The sequence below is a fragment of the Theropithecus gelada genome, chromosome 9 (assembly GCF_003255815.1).
Source record: "Theropithecus gelada isolate Dixy chromosome 9, Tgel_1.0, whole genome shotgun sequence".
NCBI lineage: Eukaryota > Metazoa > Chordata > Mammalia > Primates > Cercopithecidae > Theropithecus > Theropithecus gelada.
Genome location: NC_037677.1, coordinates 88,589,205 through 88,607,937, shown reverse-complemented (window position 1 = coordinate 88,607,937; position 18,733 = coordinate 88,589,205). Strand labels below are relative to the sequence as shown.

At 39.3% G+C, this 18,733-nt stretch overlaps 1 protein-coding gene across 3 annotated transcripts in view; it reads left to right on the top strand.

Annotated features, from left to right (window-relative positions):
* Nucleotides 1–18,733, top strand: part of CPEB3 (cytoplasmic polyadenylation element binding protein 3) — a 249,136-nt gene that overhangs the window by 115,082 nt on the left and 115,321 nt on the right. The window contains exon 5 of one of the 3 annotated variants that reach the window (XM_025398015.1): nucleotides 17,473–17,496. The exons of the other annotated variants lie outside the window; for them this stretch is intronic. Coding sequence (XP_025253800.1) covers nucleotides 17,473–17,496 — 24 coding nt within the window. The remainder of the gene's footprint in view (nucleotides 1–17,472; nucleotides 17,497–18,733) is intronic. 3 annotated transcript variants of the gene reach the window in all.

The window sequence follows — 18,733 nt, the reverse complement described above, 5'->3', positions numbered from 1 at the left end:
GGGAGCTGAGCACATGATGCCAGAATGGGAATAGAGCCAGCTTTGCTAGAATTCCAAATGGAATTTTCCAAAATTTGAAGAACACATTGTTGTTTCTGTACACTGTGAGTGGATATAAGTAAATAATTTCTTGGTAGCATAAAAAAGTATAGTAAAGGAATTATTTTGAGATTCTCAGATTAAAGACATTTTGTCTGAGAATTTTGAACTTTTTGAAGACAAGATTCAGACTTTCTGTTTCTGTCTGAACAGGTTTCTATCTGAACAGGTTTAGAAGTAAAACTAATGTATGGTTGTGCTATGAATACGTTGTAAAGGATGGCTAATTTTAAAATGAAAATATTAGAAGGATAAGTAATGTTCCATGACTTCTAAGTACTCAAATTTCAAAACATTCTAGTTGGATGCTGCACATGAGCGTGGTAAGGGACCTAAGAGATTGTTTTGTTTTGACCTTTTCATTTTACAGTTGGGAAGCTGAGATTCAAAAGTCTATGGGAACTGGCCAGGGTGACATGGAGCTAGGAGCAGAACCTCTTGCCTCGTGGTTGAGGGTGGTAACTTTTGCTTTAGATACTTAATTGTTACAAGTGGTTACATTATTATTATTATTATTATTATTATTTACTGCCTTAACGCAAACATGCAAATTCGGTGTCTTTGGGAAAATAGTTTTTCTGTTGTTATTATTTGTCACCTTGTTTATGCTCTGAATGCTTAGTAAATTCTCTTTTCCTGAAAAATAGAATAGTAAACCTAGTCTACATGGCCCGATATTGAATACTGTCAATAAATGAAGTCTGAAATGTTCTTGACTGACTTTATTGCATTTTGGAAGAAGTTCTTTGTATTTGTGAATGTCTGTAAAGTGGAGTATCGGGTAGTGCTAACCAAATAAGGAGGATACAGAAAACTGAAAATTTACTTACTTTTCCCTGTGGACTTCCCTGTTTTCTCCACTTGTGTAGGCAGTGGAAACTGGACTTACATTTATAGCACTCACCCCACTTGTAATTAACTATTTAATGTTGGTGTTTTTCTTTAATGTGTATGCTTCAAGAGGGCAGAGACTAGCTTTTATTCACAGTTGGTCCCTGGCTTCAAGTATAATGCCTGGCCTGTTGAATAGGCACTCAATGTGGATGATCAGAAGAGAGGGAAAGAGGGGTGGGAAAATATCTCAGTGTGACTGTGAAAAGCACAGTCTAACAGTCTTAGAGAATATCCAGTCCACCTTAATTTCTTCCTAAAAGATGTGCTTTAATTCTTCCTTTTGAAAGGTGGTTATAACACATATAGATCTAGCAATGAACAGTTTATGAAGTGGTCTCCCAGACCTCTGTGCTTTTGTAATGCTTACTATGGTTTTTCCAGAACGTGGAAAAAAATCTTCTTTTCTTAAGCACCAACTTTACCCCAGGACTATTCTCTTATCCAGACAAAACATGGCCATATGATAGAGTAGTGTGTGAAACTGAAATGCAGTTTTTTCCCCTTTTCAACTTTTAGGTTCAGGGGTTACATGTGCAGGTTTGTTACATGGGTAAATTGCATGTCAGCAAGTTGCTAATGTCATACAGCCAGCAAATAGCTGTATAAGGTTTAGACACACAGATTATTCTGCCAACCAGTTCCTAATCCAGTGTGATTTTTACTCTTTTGGATTTTCCCAAAAGGTAACTTGAGTTTCATTTAACTCCTTTATAACAATTAAATAAATAATACTTTATTGATTGTGGAGAGTCAATATACTTCCACACATGTTCAGTGTTACTTTCAGAACATAGTCCCCCTCAATAGCAGCAGGAATTTTAAATGCATTGTTCTCTTTATTACCCTCCACACACATACACTTTTGTTATATGACTAAAGTTTTGTGTTTTTGTTGTTGTTGTTGTTGTTGTGTTTTTTTTTTTTTTCAGCTGAATACAGTAGAAACAGTGCAGTTTGGGGTAGGGAGGCAGACAGATCTGAGTTTAAACCCCGAATCCATCACTTATTTGCCACGTGACTTTGTGGCAAGTTACCTGTGTCTTTTATTTTTTATTTTATTTTTTTATTTTTTTGTAGAGATAGGGTCTTGTTATATTGCCCAGGCTGGTATTGAACTCCTAGGCTCAAAAGATCCTCCTGACTTGGCCTCTCAAAGTGCTGTGATTACAAATGTGAGCTACTGCACTGAGCCTGTGTCTTTTATTTTAAATGGACAGTTTAACATCTCTTTACAAATGATGAGGTTAAGTGTGTAGTGCTCCTATTACCATATCTGGCAAGAAATACACACCAAGGCTGGGTGCAGTGGCTCACGCCTGTACTTCCCAGCACTTTGGGAGGCTGAGGCGGGTGGATCACCTGAGGTCCGGAGTTCAAGACCAGCCTGGCCACCATGGTGAAACCCCGTCTCTAGTAAAAATACAAAAATTATTTGGGCATGGTGGTGTGTTCCTGTAATCCCAGCTACTTGGGAGGGTGAGGCAGGAGAATCACTTGAACCCAGGAGGAGGAGGGTGCACTGTACTCCAGCCTGGGCAACAGAGTGAGATGCTTTCTGGCCAAAAAAGGAAAAAAAGAAGAAGTACACACCAAATAAATGTTAGTCTTTGTTTCTTCCCTATTCTACCCCCTTTCCTTTGTTTCCTTTTGGGTTCACACTAATTCTCAACCCCAGTTGTATCATCAAAACAGGAGCCAAAATAGAAAACACCCATGCCTGAGAGACTGTAATTTCATTGGCCTAGAGTGATATCTGGTTGGGGGTAGAGGGTGGGCAAGGGATATGGAAAGGACCAGAATTGGATGTGTGTCTATCTTTATTTGAGGATGAAGGAATCAAGTAGTATAGGGACTATGCTGTGCATATCCTAGTGTTCTTTCTTTTCCCTCAAGACTCGGTCTGCCTTTACTGTTCCCTGAAAGTTTTCCCAAGTCCGGTTCAGAAGAGGAAGGTGTTTTTGAAGGATCAGGGGAGGGCTGATAGGAATGAGCAGCTTCTCCATGCTACTGCAGCCCTTCCCAAATGTCCAGGTGAATTCCTTGACATAACTTTCTTCTGTGAAGGAACTCTCCTTCCCACATGAGAGGAGCCTTGTTGATAGAGAGAAGACAACACTGACGAAGGGGCCCAACCTTTGGTTCAGCTTAGGCTCCTGAACACACCAGCACCCATTTTGTTTACCTTATTTTCTTTCTGTATTATTCCTTATATTATATGGGAGTTCAGAAATGTAGAACTAGCAAGTATTGGCTGTCCTGAACAGTGTAGGAATTGAGTCTTTATATAAAGTTGTAGAAATCTCATGAGATTTTTGGCATAGTGGTTCAGAGAAGATGGTTTGTTGAAAACAGATGCCAGATATTTGAGTGTATACCACTGTAGTAAGCAATTTCAGACCTGAATTGGACAGATTGATCAGTATAAAATACAAAATACTCTGTTGTGTAATTACAAATCTTATAACTTTCTTCTTTCTCTCTCCTCCTGCTTCCCTCCCTCTCTTTCTTCCTCTCTCCCTCCCTCCCTTCCTTTCATTCTCCATCTTTCTCTTTCTTTCTTCCTTCTTTTCTCTCTCTTTCTTTCATCAGTTATTGTTTGATTTAGCAATGTGCTACTGAAATAAAAGCAAGGTGGTAATTAATTACTCCTAGTGGAATGCTATCAGGTCACGAGTATGAGGGTGCATAAACATCACCTGATGTAAGTGAGTGTGGATGCCCACTCTCTCCTGTAAGGTATAGTAGTATTATGTAGAGGGATTCTTTACCTAGGTTTGTTTCCAGAGATGCCTTGTCTGATGTATACATTTTCAATTATCTTTTTCTGTTTTGATGAGGAATTTAGGAAATGAACTCGGAAATTCTAGAGTGATTACTTTGATAACATGTTATATATTGAGAAGTTGTATTAGTATCTTATATGTTAAATATAATTTAGAAAGTAAAGTAATACTAAGTATGTGGGGATGCTGAAATGTGGTATAGCAAAGCCTTGAGCTTGCATTTTGTACAAGATGGGAAGAAGAATAATAGAGGAAATGGACAATGTGGACTAGGGGTTTCCCAGGGAGTAGAATAGACTAGATGTCAAGACATGCAGGTATCAAGATTTTTATACTCTCTGAATAGGTGCTTACTTGTAATGATAATACTGGAAGAGTGGGTTGAATTGGGATTACTGGAATGTATGGGTCTGAGGTATGGAATCGTGAGAATAGTGAGAATAGTAGAGAAACCCCATCTCTACCAAAAATACAAAAATTAGCTGGGCATAGTGGCATGCACCTGTAATCCCAGCTACGCGGGAGGCTGAGACAGGAGAATCTCTTGAATCTGGGAGGCAGAGGTTGCAGTGAGCCAAGATCACACCATTGCACTCCAGCCTGGGCAACAAGAGCAAAACTCCATCTCACCAAAAAAAAAAAAAAAAAAAAAAAAAAGAGGAAAGAGGTTTAATTGACTCACAGTTCTGCATGGCTGAGGAGGCCTCAGGAAACTTATAATCGTGGCAGAAGGGGAAGCAAACACATCCTTCTTCACATGGCAACAGGAGAGAGAAGTGCCAAGCAAAGAGGGGAAAGCCATTTATAAAACCATCAGATCTCGTGAGAACTCACTTCACTATCACGAGAACAGCAGCATGGGGGTAACCGCTCCAGTGATTCAATTACCTCCCACCAGGTTTCTCCCATGACACATGGAGATTATGGGAACTACAATTCAAGATGAGATTTGGGTGGGGACACAGCCAAACCGTATCAGCTATTTAGAAAGAAGTTTGGAAAAAACACACTAGAATAGGCTGAAGAGACTTGAAGCAAGCCTCTTTATTCTTTTATCTCATACTTTTTATCTCATAATATCTTTATTAAGATATTCTAGCAGAACCAAGTAAAACACTTTTCTATTAGTTCCAGAAATAATTCGTGTTTTGCTTAAGAAACCTGTAGGTTTCTCTGTAAGATATTGAAAACAGTGAAACAGGATGTTGCAAAAGTTCAGTTGGTGAGAATACAGGATATATTTTGTTAGGTTCCAGATAACAACTGAATTTTCTGACCAATCCACAAAAATACGTATAGGCATGTTTCATTTTATTGTGCTTCACTGTATCATGCTTCAGTAGAATTTTGTTTTTTATAAATTCCAAGTTTGTGGCAATAGTTATGCTGTTTTTCTAACAGCATATGCTCGCTTTTTTTCCCTCTATATCATGTTTTGTTAATTCTCACAATATTTTAACCTTTTTTGTTATTACTATATCTGTTAATGGTGATTTGTGATCAGTGATCTTTGATGGTACTATTTTATTTTATTTTATTTTTTTGAGACAGAGTCTGACTCTGTCTGCCCAGGCTGGAGTGCAGTGGTGCAGTCTCAGCTTACTGCAACCTTTGCCTCCTGGGTTCAAGCGATTCTCATGTCTCAGTCTCCTGAGTAGCTGGGACTACAGGTGTGCGCTGCCACGCCTGGCTAATTGTTGTATTTTTTAGTAGAGACAGTGTTTCACTATGTTGGCCAGGCTGGTCTCAAACTCCTGACCTCAGGTGATTCACCTGCCTCGGCCTCCCAAAGTGCTGGGATTACAGGCATGAGCCACCGTGCCTGCCTTGATGTAACTATTGTAGTAGTTTTGGGATGCCATGAACTGCACTTGTGGGAGATACAAACTTAATTGATAAATGTGTTCTGTCTGCCCCACCAGCCAGCCATTCTGCTGTCTCTCTCCCTCTCCTCGGACCTTCCCATTTTCTGAGACACAACATTGAAATTAGGCCAATCAATAATCCTAAAATGGCCTCTAAGTGTTCAAGTGAAAAAAAGAGTCGCACGTCTCTCACTTTTAATCAAAAACTAGAAATGATTAAGCTTAGTGAGGAAGGCATATTGAAAGCTGAGACAGGTTAAAAGCTAGGCGTCTTGTTCTAGTTAGCCAAGATGTGAATGCAAATGGAAAAGTTCTTGAAGGAAATTAAAAGTGTTATTCCAATGAGCACACTAATGGTAAGAAAGTGAAATAGCCTTATTGTTGCTGTGGAGAAAGTTTTAGAGGTCTGAATTAAAGATCAAACCAGCCATAACTTTCCCTTATGCCAAAGCCTAGTCCAGAGCAAGGCCCTAACTCTTTTCCATTCTATGAAGGCTAAGAGAGGTTAGGAAGCTGCACAAGAAAAGCTAGAAGCTGGCAAAGGTTGGATCATGAGGTTTAAGGGAAAAAGCCATGTCCATAACATAACAGTGCAAGGTGAAGCAGCAAGTACTGATGGAGAAGCTACATCAAGTAACTTACCCAGATTTAGTTAAGACAGTTGGTGAAGGTGACTACCCTAAATAGCAGATTTTCAGTGTAGGTGAAACAGCCGTCTATTGGAAGAAGATGCCATCTAGGACTTTCATAACTAGAGAGGAGAAGTCAGTGCCTGGCTTCAAAGGATAGGCTGACTCTCTTGTTAGGGGCTAATACAGCTGGTGGCTTTGAGTTTAAGCCAATGTTTATTGACCATTCTGAAAATCCTAAGGTCCTTAAGAATTATACTAAATCTACTTTGCCTGTTCTCCACAAATAGAACAACAAAGCCTGTATGACAGCACATCTGTTTAACAGCATGGTTTACTGAATATTTTAAAACCACTATTGAGACCTGCTGCTCAGAAAAAAATACTCCTTTCAAAATATTACTATTCATTGACAATGCACCTGATGGAGATGAACCGGGCAGTAATGTTTTCATGACTGCTAACACATCATCCGTTCTACAGCCCGTGGATCAAGGTAGAATTTATACTTCCAAGCCATCTTGTTTAAGAAATACATTTTGTAGGCCAGGAGTGGTGGCTCATGCCTGTAACCCAGCACTTTGGGAGGCCAAGGCGGATGGATCACCTGAGGTCGGGAGTTTGAGACCAACCTGGTCAACATGGTGGAACCTCATCTCTACTAAAAATACAAAAATTAGCCATGAATGGTGGTGCACGCTTGTAATCCCAGCTACTTGGGAGACTGAGACAGGAGAATCGCTTAAACTAGGGAGACAGAAGTTGCAGTGAGCTGAGGTCATGCCACTGCACTCCAGCCTGGGCAACAGAGTGAGACTTTGTCTCAAAAAAAAAAAAAAAAAAAAAAGAAAAAGAAATACATTTTGTAAAGCAATACTTGCCATAGATTGCACTTCCTCTGATGAACCTAGGCAAAGTTGAAAACCTTCTAGAAAGGATTCTTTGTTTTAGAGGCCATTTAGAACTTTTGTGATTCATTGGAGGAGGTCAAAATAACAACATTAACAGGAATTTGAAGAAGTCAATTCCATTCCTCATGGACAACTTTGAGGGGTTCAAAATGTCAGTAGAGAAAGTCACTGCAGATACAGCGTAAATAGCAAGAGAACCAGAAGTAGAATCTAAAGATGTGACCAAATTGTTATAATCTCATAGTGAAACCTGATAGATGAAAAATTGCCTCTTATGTACAAGTAAAGAAAATGGTTTCTTAAGGTAGAGTCTACTTGACGAAGATGCTGTGAACATTGTTGAAATGACAGCAAAGGATTTAGATATTACGTACATTTAGTTGATAAAGCTGTTGCAGGGTTTGAAAGGATTGAATCCAGTTTTGAAAAACATCCTGCTATAGGTAAAATGCTCTCAAACATTGCATGCTACAGAGAAATATTTCATGAAAAGAAGAGTCAATCGATGTGGCAAACCTCACTGCTCTCTTTTTTTATGATATTGCCTCAACCACCCCAAACTTCAGCAACCACCACTCTGATCAGTTAGCAACAATCCACATGGAGGGAAGACCTTCCACCAGCAACAAAAAAAAAAAAAAAAAAAAAGAAGAAGAAGAAAAAAGTGATAACTTGCTGAATGCACTGAATGCACAGATGATCATTGAGATTTTTCGCAATAAAGTATTTTTTATTTTTTATTTTTAAATTTTTTCGAGATAGGTTCCTGTTCTGTCACCCAGGCTGGTGTACAGTAGCATGATGATGGCTCACTGTGTAGCATTGAACTCCTGGCCTCAAACAATCCTCCCACCTCAGCCTCTTAAGTAGCTGGGGCTACAGTTATGAGCCACTGTGCTGGGCAACAATAAAGTATTTTTTAAATTAAGTTATATATATCTTTTTTTTTCTTTTGTTTTTTGAGACGGAGTCTCACTCTGTCACCCAAGCTGGAGTCCAGTGGTGCGATCTCAGCTCACTGCAAGCTCCGCCTCCCAGGCCCATGCCATTCTCCTGCCTCAGCCTCCCGAGTAGCTGGGACCACAGGCGCCCGCCACCACGCCCAGCTAATTTTTTGTATTTTTAGCAGAGACAGGGTTTCACCGTGTTAGCCAGGATGGTCTCGATCTCCTGACCTTGTGATCTGCCCGCCTTGGCCTCCCAAAGTGCTGGGATTACAGGCATGAGCCACCGCACCCGGCTATATATCGTTTTTTAAGACATAATGCTACTGTACACTTAATAGACTACACTATAATGTAAACATAACTTGTATGCACTAGGAAATAAAAAAATTGTGTGACTTGCTTTACTGTGATATTTGCTGTATTACAGTGGTTTGGAACCCTAAGACTAATATCTCTGAGGTATCCCTGTATTTTAATTCATAAAATAACAGTTTTAAGTGTAATAATTAGTAGAAAACAATAATGTTCTGTTACTAATAATGAAATAAAATTTAAAAAAGAAAATAGGGGTGAGAAGTTTATTTTCTTAAATTTTGGCTTGTGCTGCTGAAAAACAGGATAATGGAGCCTGTGAAAATTCTGAAGAGAATTTTTGGGTACTTTCAAGGTCTTTCTAGATTTGAAATACTGATTCTTCAGTCTTAGTGGTTAAGAGTGAGGGTTTTTCAAATGTTTACCAACTGGTGAATGGATAAATTGTAGTTTGTCCGTACTATGAAATACTACTCAGAATAAAAAGAAACAAAATACTTATACATGTAACAACATGAATTAATCTCAAAAACATGCTAAGTGAAGGAAGTCAAACATACTGGTTTCATTAATGTGAAATCATAGAAAAGGCAAACAAAACTATGGTGAGAAGGGAGATTAATGCTTGCCAGGAACCATGAGTTAGGGGAGGGGATCAACTGCAAAAGCACACGAAGAAATTTTCAAAGGTGTTGAACTGTCATATCTTGATTAGAATGGTGGTGGTTATATGTCTATATATAATTATCAAAATTAATCAGATCATATACTTAAAGTGGATAAATTTTATTGACTGTAAATAATATCTTGACTTAAAGTAGGTGCTTTAGAGCCAGACTAAACCTGGATTCAGTCCCAGCTCTGCTGCTTAGTAGCTGCATAACTTTGGGCCAGTCATCTTCTTTGGACCTTGGTTTGCCCATCTGGAAATGTGTATAATGATAGCTGCCTTGGGAATTAGAAGACATATTAAGTACTTAGCATATGCCTGGAACATGATAAATTATCAGCAGGTTATTATTTTACTTTATGATAGTCATTCTCCTTTATAAAATACCCCAGTAATGCTAGTATTTTGCTTATCAGTCATTAGTATTAGTTTTTAGGTTTGCAAATACAATGGAAAGAAGATTTTTCTGAGAAGAATGTGTAAGAGTGAAAGAGAAGGGAAGGAAGGATTTTTAAGACATCCAAATGCTTAATATGTACAAAACAAAAACAAAAATAAAACAAATACTTAGTGTGAATATAGCAGATGAATATATATCCTTCCCCTTCAAGCATCTTTTTTACCTGCCACTTTCATGTTGTTCATGGAGAAATTGATATTTTCAATTATAACTTGCCTAGTTTGAGAAATGCTATCAAACATCAAACATTGGGTTAAAAGTGTCTTATCTGCCATTGTAAGACAAAGATATAGGAGGAGCATTTAGAGACAAACCCCAGCGCTCCTGCTGTGTAAGAATTTATAGTCTAATGAGGGAAAGGGGGACATTTTGATTCAAACTTTAAGATCTTAACCCATATTAAGTGAAATTTTTTCTATGACTAATACTCCAAGGCAAGCTGAAAGGGAACATTAGATGTTTGAATAGTTTTATGATGCCTACTGAAATGGTGATTCAAAAAATAAGTTGCAAGGTGTTTCTTAAAAACTGATTTTATCACAAGGAAAGTAATTTTTTTTTGCTCTTATTGCCCAGGCTGGGGTGCAATGTTGTGATCTTGGCTCAATGCAACCTCTGCCTCCCGGGTTCAAGCGATTCTCCTGCCTCAGCCTCCCCAGTAGCTGGGATTACAGGCATGTGCCACCATGTCCGGCTAATTTTGTATTTTTAGTAGAGACAGGGTTTCTCCATGTTGGTCAGGCTGGTCTCAAACTCCCGATCTCAGATGATCTGCCTGCCTCGGCCTCCCAAAGTGCTGGGATTACAGGCGTGAGCCACCGTGCCTAGCGTCTCCTACAGTCACTTTTAATAGTTTTGACAAAAACTTCCATGCCAATTAATAAAATGTTTTACTAAATTCTTTGAATCTTCCTTCCTTTTTCATCAGGCACAGCATTCCAGGGGCTCTGCCCGTTTTGAAAATGTTGTGTGCTGCATTGATCTACAATCAAGGGAATATCTATCTATCTCTACCTGCCTACCTACACCTGTGTCCCTTCCTCCCTCTCTCCCTTCCCTTTTTCTTTTTTTCTTGCTCTTTCTCATTTTTCGAGCCAGTATCATGGAATCTGTATGTGATGTTACCTTGCTTAGAGAGACTTCCTCACATTCAGAGGAATCCATGTAACAGAAGAGTTCGTTTAGATTTAAACCCCATATCAGCAGTTTGGCAATTTCTTACAAAATTAAACATATTCTTACCATACAGTCCAGCAGTTGCACTTCTTGGTATTTACCCAAAGAAGTTGAAAATATATATCCACATAAAAACCTGCACATGGATGTTCAGAGCAGTTTTATTAATAATTGCCAAAAATTGGAAGCAACCAAGATGTAAATAAGCTGTGGTACATCCAGATAATGGAATGTTATTCAGCACTGTAAACAAATGAGCTATGAAGCCATGAAAAAACATGAAGGAACCTTAAATGCATATTACTAAGTAAAAGAAGACAATCTGAAAAGGTTTCATATGATTCCAACTGTATGACATTCTGGAAAAGACAAAACTATGAAGATGGTAAAAAGATCAGTGGTTGCCAGAGGTTAAGGGGGAGGGAGGGATGAATAGATGGAGCACAGGGGATTTTTTTTTTCTTTTTTTTTTTTTTTTGGTGAGATGAAGATTTACTCTTGTTGCCCAGTCTGGGGTGCAATGGCTCAATCTCAGCTCACTGCATCCTCCGCCTCTCAGGTTCAAGAGATTCTCCTGCCTCAGCCTCCTGGATTACAGACATGCGCCACCATGCCCGGCTATTTTTGTATTTTTAGTAGAGATGGGGTTTCACCTTGTTGCCCAGGCTGGTCTCAAACTCCTGACCTTAGGTGATCCGCCCGCCTTGGCTTCCCAAAGTGCTGGGATTACAGGTGTGAGCCACTGCACCTGGCCAAGCACAGAGGATTTTTAAGCCAGTGAAAGTATTCTATATGATACTGTAACAGTGGATACATGTTACACATTCATCAAAACCCATGGAATGTACACCAAGAGTGAACCCTAATGTAAACTGTAGACTTTGGATGATATGATGTGTCAGAATAGGTTCATCAGTTTTAACAAAGGTACTATGGTGGGGGATGTTGATAATTGGGGAAGCTATGCAAGTGTGGGACTAGGGAGCATACACGAAATCTCTGGGCCTTCCTCTCAATTTTGCTGTGAACCTAAAAAGGCTCTAAAAATATAAAGTCTTAAAAAAAACAAAAGAGTAGAGCATAACATGCCCTTCCCTTGGGAAGTCACATTTATAGGAATGCAACCATTAAAACTTAGTGCAGGCCAAGTCATAAGGAATAACAGATGATCTATTTTAGTGTTGCTTCATATGCCCAGCAAAGTACCATGCCATTAACATGAGAGTGCTGTTCACAGAGTACTTGTCACTGACCATACAAATCCACTTTTGGAATAATTCTTGTATTTCCACCTGTAAAATACATGTACCTTTTAATTTTTATTCTGATGGATTGGAAATAAGTATTTTTTTCAATTTTTAATTATTCAGGTTTATGATTTAAAAGCTACAAAAATATTAGCACTGTGGATTTTCTGTACTATTTTTATAACCAGTGAACTAATTAAAATATTTGTAATGTTTCATTTTTAACTATTCAAATACAAACAGTACACAAATCATAGATACATAGGTTTAATATATTGCTCAGTGTAGTATCACAAATTCAGCGCACCCGTGTAGCTCGTACCTGGATCAAGACCAAAACATTACTAACACCCCAAATTACACCCTTAGGCTCCTCTCTGGTTACTATCTCTAGCCAAGGGTAATACTACTCTGATTTATAAAAATTATAGGTAATTTGTATGGGCTCTAAATTGCTTAATATATATGAAACAGTAAAAGAATTCTATGTCTTAAAGAAAAAAGAATTCTATCTGTAAGACTGGTAATAGATGATAATTGGCCGGGCGCGGTGGCTCACGCCTGTAATCCCAGCACTTTGGGAGGCCGAGACGGGCGGATCACGAGGTCAGGAGATCAAGCCCATCCTGGCTAACATAGCGAAACCCCGTCTCTACTAAAAGATACAAAAAATTAGCTGGGCGAGGTGGCGGGCGCCTGTAGTCCTAACTACTCAGGAGGCTGAGGCAGGAGAATGGCGTGAACCTGGAGGCAGAGCTTGCAGTGAGCCGAGAACGTGCCACTGCACTCTAGCTCGGGCAACAGAGCAAGACTCGGTCTCAAAAAAAAAAAAAAAAAAAGTTGATAACTGAGAATTAAAGTTCTTAGAGGGAGTAGATACACCTTTGAAAGAATATTGTCTTGTTATATCTGGTATAAATTCATCTTAGCATAGATAGGATATTAGAAAAATGAAATAAGTCACATTACTCTCTTTTTAAAAATGTGGAGTCAACCAGGCGCGGTGGCTCACGCCTGTAATCCTAGCACTTTGGGAGGCTGAGGCAGGTGGATCACAAAGTCAGGAGTTCAAGACCAGCCTGGCCAATATGGTGAAATCCCGTCTCCACTAAAAATACAAAAATTAGCCGGCATGGTGGTGCACGCCTGTAGTCCCAGTTACTCAGGGAGCCGAGGCAGAAGAATCTCTTGAACTGTGGAGGTTGAGGTTGCAGTGAACCAAGATCATGCCACTGCACTCCAGCCTGGGTGATACATGTGAAGCATTTTGAACTGTTCCCAGCACATAGGAAGCACTCATTAGCTGCTAGGATAATCACTGTAAGAGGACCAAGGTAGTACATAATAAATTCCACAATGAATGATAAAAACAAATCTAAGCCACTGGGTGCGGTGGCTCATGCCTGTAATCCCAATACTTTGGGAGGCCAAGGAGGGTGGATCACCTGAGGTCAGGAGTTCGAGACCAGCCTGGCCAATATGATGAAACCGTATCTCTACTAAAATTACAAAAAATTAGCTGGGCAAGGTGGCAGGCACCTGTAATCCCAGCTACTCGAGAGGCTGAGGCAGGAGAATCAGTTGAATCCGGGAGGCAGAGGTTGCAGTGAGCCGAGATCATGCCATTGCACTCCAGCCTGGGCAACAAGGGCAAAACTCCGTCTCAAAAAAAAAAAAAAAAAAAAAAAAACCAAAACAAAACAAAACGAAACAAAAAAAATCTAAGCATCTCAGATAGATCACTACCTGATATTGACTACCTATTCCATATGCCATCCTGTCTCTCTGATATCAGAGTTCCCAACCATCATGAACCAATTAGTCCCAGCACTTTGGGAGGCCAAGGTGGGTGGATCCCTTGAAGTCCAGGAGACCAGCTTGGGTGATATGGTGAAACCCTGTCTCTACAAAAGACACAGAAATTAGCTAGGGGTAGTGGTCCCAGCTGCTTGGGAGGCTGAGGTGGGAGAATGGCTTGAGCCCGTGAGGTGGAGGTTGTAGTGAGCAGAGATCTTGCCACTGCACTCCAGCGTTTGTGCCAGAGTGAGACCCTGTCTCAAAAAAACAAACCAACAAAACTCCCAGGTAGGTCTTTTGTAATTCTTCCTCTCTCCCAAATTCAACATGCTGCCCTCCACCCCTAAGCCTGTCTAGATCTATTAACTTCATCTATATTACTTGGATGTTTAGTGGTTGAAGACTTGTGTGAACAACAATCTCATTTATCCTTTATGGGTGTTAATGTCCAATGAGTCATTTTTACCTTAGTATCGCAGTCCGATTTGTTTTCATTGGTTATCTGGCCAGAAATCAGATATAATAGGAAAAAAATGAATTTGTTGTTTGGGAGAGAAATAAGTAATTTTAAAATGTGGAGTATTTCCTTTCTCAATAGAGATTTTTCATTGGGATGTCAAGCAGCATAACATCCTTTGGGATGGGAAGAAGGGACAAAGAGACAAGTGATAGGACGTCAAAATTTATTTCATCTTTTAAGTGTTATATTCATCCATATAATTGTGGATGAAGCAAATTTGGGGGAAGGGTCAAGCTAGGAAGCTACCTACCATTTATTATACTTTTTGTAAGAAGATGAATTCTAGGTTCCAAATAATAAACAGTATAAAAGTCCCTTAAATTGTTTTTGGAATGCACCCCCCTTTTGTAAATTATGTAAACAGTAAAAGCTATGTAAATTCAGAAGAGATTTTTTTCAGCTGGGCAGAGTGGCTCACCCCTGTAATCCCAGCACTTTGGGAGGCCGAGGTGGGGATCACTTGATGTCAGGAATTCAAAACCAGCCTGGCCAACATGGTAAAACCCCATCTCTACTAAAAATACAAAAATTAGCCGGGCATGGTGACAGGCACCTGTAATTCCAGTTACTTGGGAGGCTGAGGCAGGAGAATCGATTGACCCTGGGAGGTAGAGGTTGCAATGAGCCAAGATTGTGCCATTGCACTCCAGCCTGAGTGACAGAGCAAGTGAGACTCCATCTCAGAAAAAAAAAAAAAAAAAAAGATTTTTTTTTTTGTTGAGGGTTGTAGTACAGAAGGAATCAAGGAAAAAAAATAGAGCTTGAGCTGGATAATCCTTTCTAATATTTGAGTAGTGGGAAAGTGAAGAAGTTAAAGGTGTGGAGTGAGGGCATGTCTGATACCTGAGGAAAAGTGGAAAGTAGTAGAAGATGAGATTGACTTAGTGGTATTTCAACTCTCTGGCTGAAAAGTCTGAATTATTTTCCTATGGAATAAATAGTTTTCTTTTCTTTTCTTTAATTTTTGGTTTTTCGAGACAGAGTCTTGCTCTGTTGCCCAGGCTGGAGAGCAGTGGCACGATCTCGGCTCACTGCAAGCTCCGCCTCCCGGGTTCACTCCATTCTCCTTCCTCAGCCTCCCGAGTAGCTGGGACTACAGGCGCCCACCACCACGCCTGGCTAATTTTTTTGTATTTTTAGTAGAGACGGAGTTTCACTGTGTTAGCCAGGATGATCTCGATCTTCTGACCTTGTGATCTGCCTGCCTCAGCCTCCCAAAGTGCTAGGGTTACAGGTGTGAGCCACTGCGCCTGGCCTCTTTCTTTTTTTTTTTTTTTGAGGCGGAGTCTTGCTCTGTCACCCAGACTGGAGTGCAGAGGCGTGATCTTGGCTCACTGCAACCTCCACCTCCCGGGTTCAAGCAATTCTCCTGCCTCAGTCTCCTTAGTAGCTGGGACTACAGGTGCCCGCCATCACGCCTGACTAATTTTTGTATTTTTAGAGAGATGGGGTTTCACCATGTTGGCCAGGCTGTTCTCAAACTCCTGACCTCAGGTGATCTGCCCGCCTTGGCCTCCCAAAGTGCTGGGATTACAAACGTGAACCACTGGGCCCAGTCAGAAATAGTTTTCTTTAATGCTTAATATAATACACTGTAAATATAACCCCAAAGTATCTTCCTTCTTCAGTATAAGCTAGTTGTGTGACATTTTACACTTTTATTTATTTACTTATTTATTTTTATTTATTTATTTTGAGACAGTCTTGCTCTGTCGCCCAGGCTGGAGTGCAGTGGCGTGATCTCAGCTCACTGCAACCCCTACCTCCCAGGTTGAAGCGATTCTTCTGTCTCAGCCTCCTGAGTACCTGGAATTACAGGCATACGCTACCATGCCCAGCTAATTTTTTGTATTTTTAGTAGAGATGAGGTTTCACCATGTTTGCCAGGCTGGTCTAAAACTTCTGACCTCAAATGATCCTCCTGCCTTGACCTCCCAAAGTGCTGGGATTACAGGTGTGAGCCACTACACCCAGCCTGTTATGCTTTTAAGAAATGGATTAAGCTCTAAATCGTTTTAAAAAACAGAACCTGGCCGGGCGTGGTGGCTCACGCCTGTCATCCCAGGACTTTGGGAGGCCGAGGCGGGCAGATCACTAGGTCAGGAGATCAAAATACAAAAAATTAGCCAGGCATGGTGGTGGGCGCCTGTAGTCCCAGCTACTTGGGAGGCTGAGACAGGAGAATGGCGTGAACCTGGGAGGCGGAGCTTGCTGTGAGCCGAGATTGCACCACTGCACTCCAACCTGGGTGATGAGCAAGACTCCATCTCAAAAAAAAAAAAAAAAAAAAAAGAAATGGAGCCTGAGGTTTCAAATTTGAGAAACTTTCCACTCTGAAAATCATTTTACATGACAGGATTTTTAGCGATACATGACACCATAGTCTAGCTCTATTAAACACTATAACAATACATTCTATAGGGCTGGAGTTTTAAAGAGGAAGAAAACCTTTAAAGCACTGTATTATTAAGCATGGCCTGAGGTGGACCCAGTGCCTTAATCTCATTTTACTTTTGCAGTTTGTTTTGTAGATCAAAAAGATATTACATTCCCCCATCTGTAATACTGAGTGGAAAGTAAATGGAGAGAGTAAGATAAACTTTACTGAGAATTGTACAGAAACACATTCTGTAAAGTAACAGCTGGTTGTATGAAATTTCTGTACATTTTTCAGGGGAATCTATGAAGAGAGAGAGAGTGTGTGTGTGTGTGTGTTTAGGGGGAATGTGTGTGTAGTAAGAAATTCAGAGTGACCACCGCATGGTACAGTTTTTAGTTATTTAGAATGAATAATTTTTTCTTATCTGGTGGTAAGACAAAGTACAAATGAAGATTTACAAATCAGTTTTTTAAAGTACTCTATGTCTGATATACATAATAGGCTCCAATATAAACCCTCATAAGACTTCTGAAACATCCATTGTATCTGTTCCAGTGGCTGCCACATCCAGTTAAATTTCTTTTTAAGATTGTGATTTAGCTTGTACTTCATAAAGGTTTTTTTAAAAAAATATAGTGTTTGCAGTCAAGTTGAACAGTATCTTCATATCAATTAAATAATTCCAAGAATACATAGAAAAGCTTTGTGTGAATTTTTTTTAAATTTCTAAATTCACCATTTTGATACAAATACCCATGGTTTTCTTCTATGTTTACATGCAGCCAGGAGCTATGGGCGGAGACGAGGTAAATTTTTTTTTTTTTTAATGAGATCTTTTGCTTGCCAAATTGTGAGTAAATATGAGTGTGTTTATGTGTGTGTGTATTTATACCTGTGTGTGTGTAAAACAATAATTATTATATGGTGTGATGTTCTATCTTATTTTAGCAAAATAATTTATCACTTTCATTAAAATTACTTTTTGTTGTTAGTTGGTAATTTGTTCTTTTAATTATAAAAAAGATATAGCAAAGACTATTTCTCCTTAAAGTTTTTTGTTATATAGCTTATTGAGAATAAACATGAGGAAATAAAGGCCAAGCATATGTATTTTTCTGCCCTGTATTCATTGTGTTCTTTTCATACAACTTGGAAGGCAGAACTTGGTTTTGGAGGGCAATTTTTGATCTTATTAGGTTGGCTGGTGAATTTTTTTCTGTTATATTCAGAGTCAGATTTACCCCGGAGGTAAATGAAGCTTAAGTTTCAGGGCCTCTCACTTGCTTAGACTCCTTCCAAAGTCTACCTAATTTTTGTGTTCTTTTTCTTAAAGAGGGACCCCAAAATAGGCTTTGGTCCCCATAAAACCTGCATTCTCTCCTGGTTATACCCAAACGAAGCAATACGACTTTCATTTGTGTAATGCTGTAACTGTTCTAAAGCATTTCCTATATCTGTAGTTTTTTCAAATAATTTTACGAAGTAGCTAGGAGAAGCCGGATGTAGTAGAAAGCATATGGGACTTAGGGTCAGACACGTAGGTTGTAATCACTGACTTATCATTTAGATTTGGTATGCTTATCTGTAAATTATGAGGTAATAAAACCAGTCTTGTCCTACTTCAGAGTATTAGTAAAGTTCTAGTTTAAAAAAAAAAAAGGGAAATGAAAAGCTATCCATGTAAATTAAAAGTATTCCAGAAATGTAAGTTACTTTGGTGCTCATTTGCAGAAGCTGAAGGAGAAGTAGTAATTGACTTGCTATGTGACCAAGTTAAAGCCAGAGTCAAGATCACAATCTGTGTCTTTTGGCTCTTTATTTGCTAATGTTTACCATTCATCAGGCTGTCTCTGACTTTGTAGTTGAGTCATGAAGAGAAGATAATGATGCTAAATTCAGAGTATTTTATTATGCTATTTAAAAAAATATTACAAATATTTTCTGCCTATGCTTATACAAACAGTACTTTTATCATTTCTTTCACAGCAAATATTTGTTGAATGAGTGACTATTGGCAGAAGCTAATATGTATGTACAGTGGAT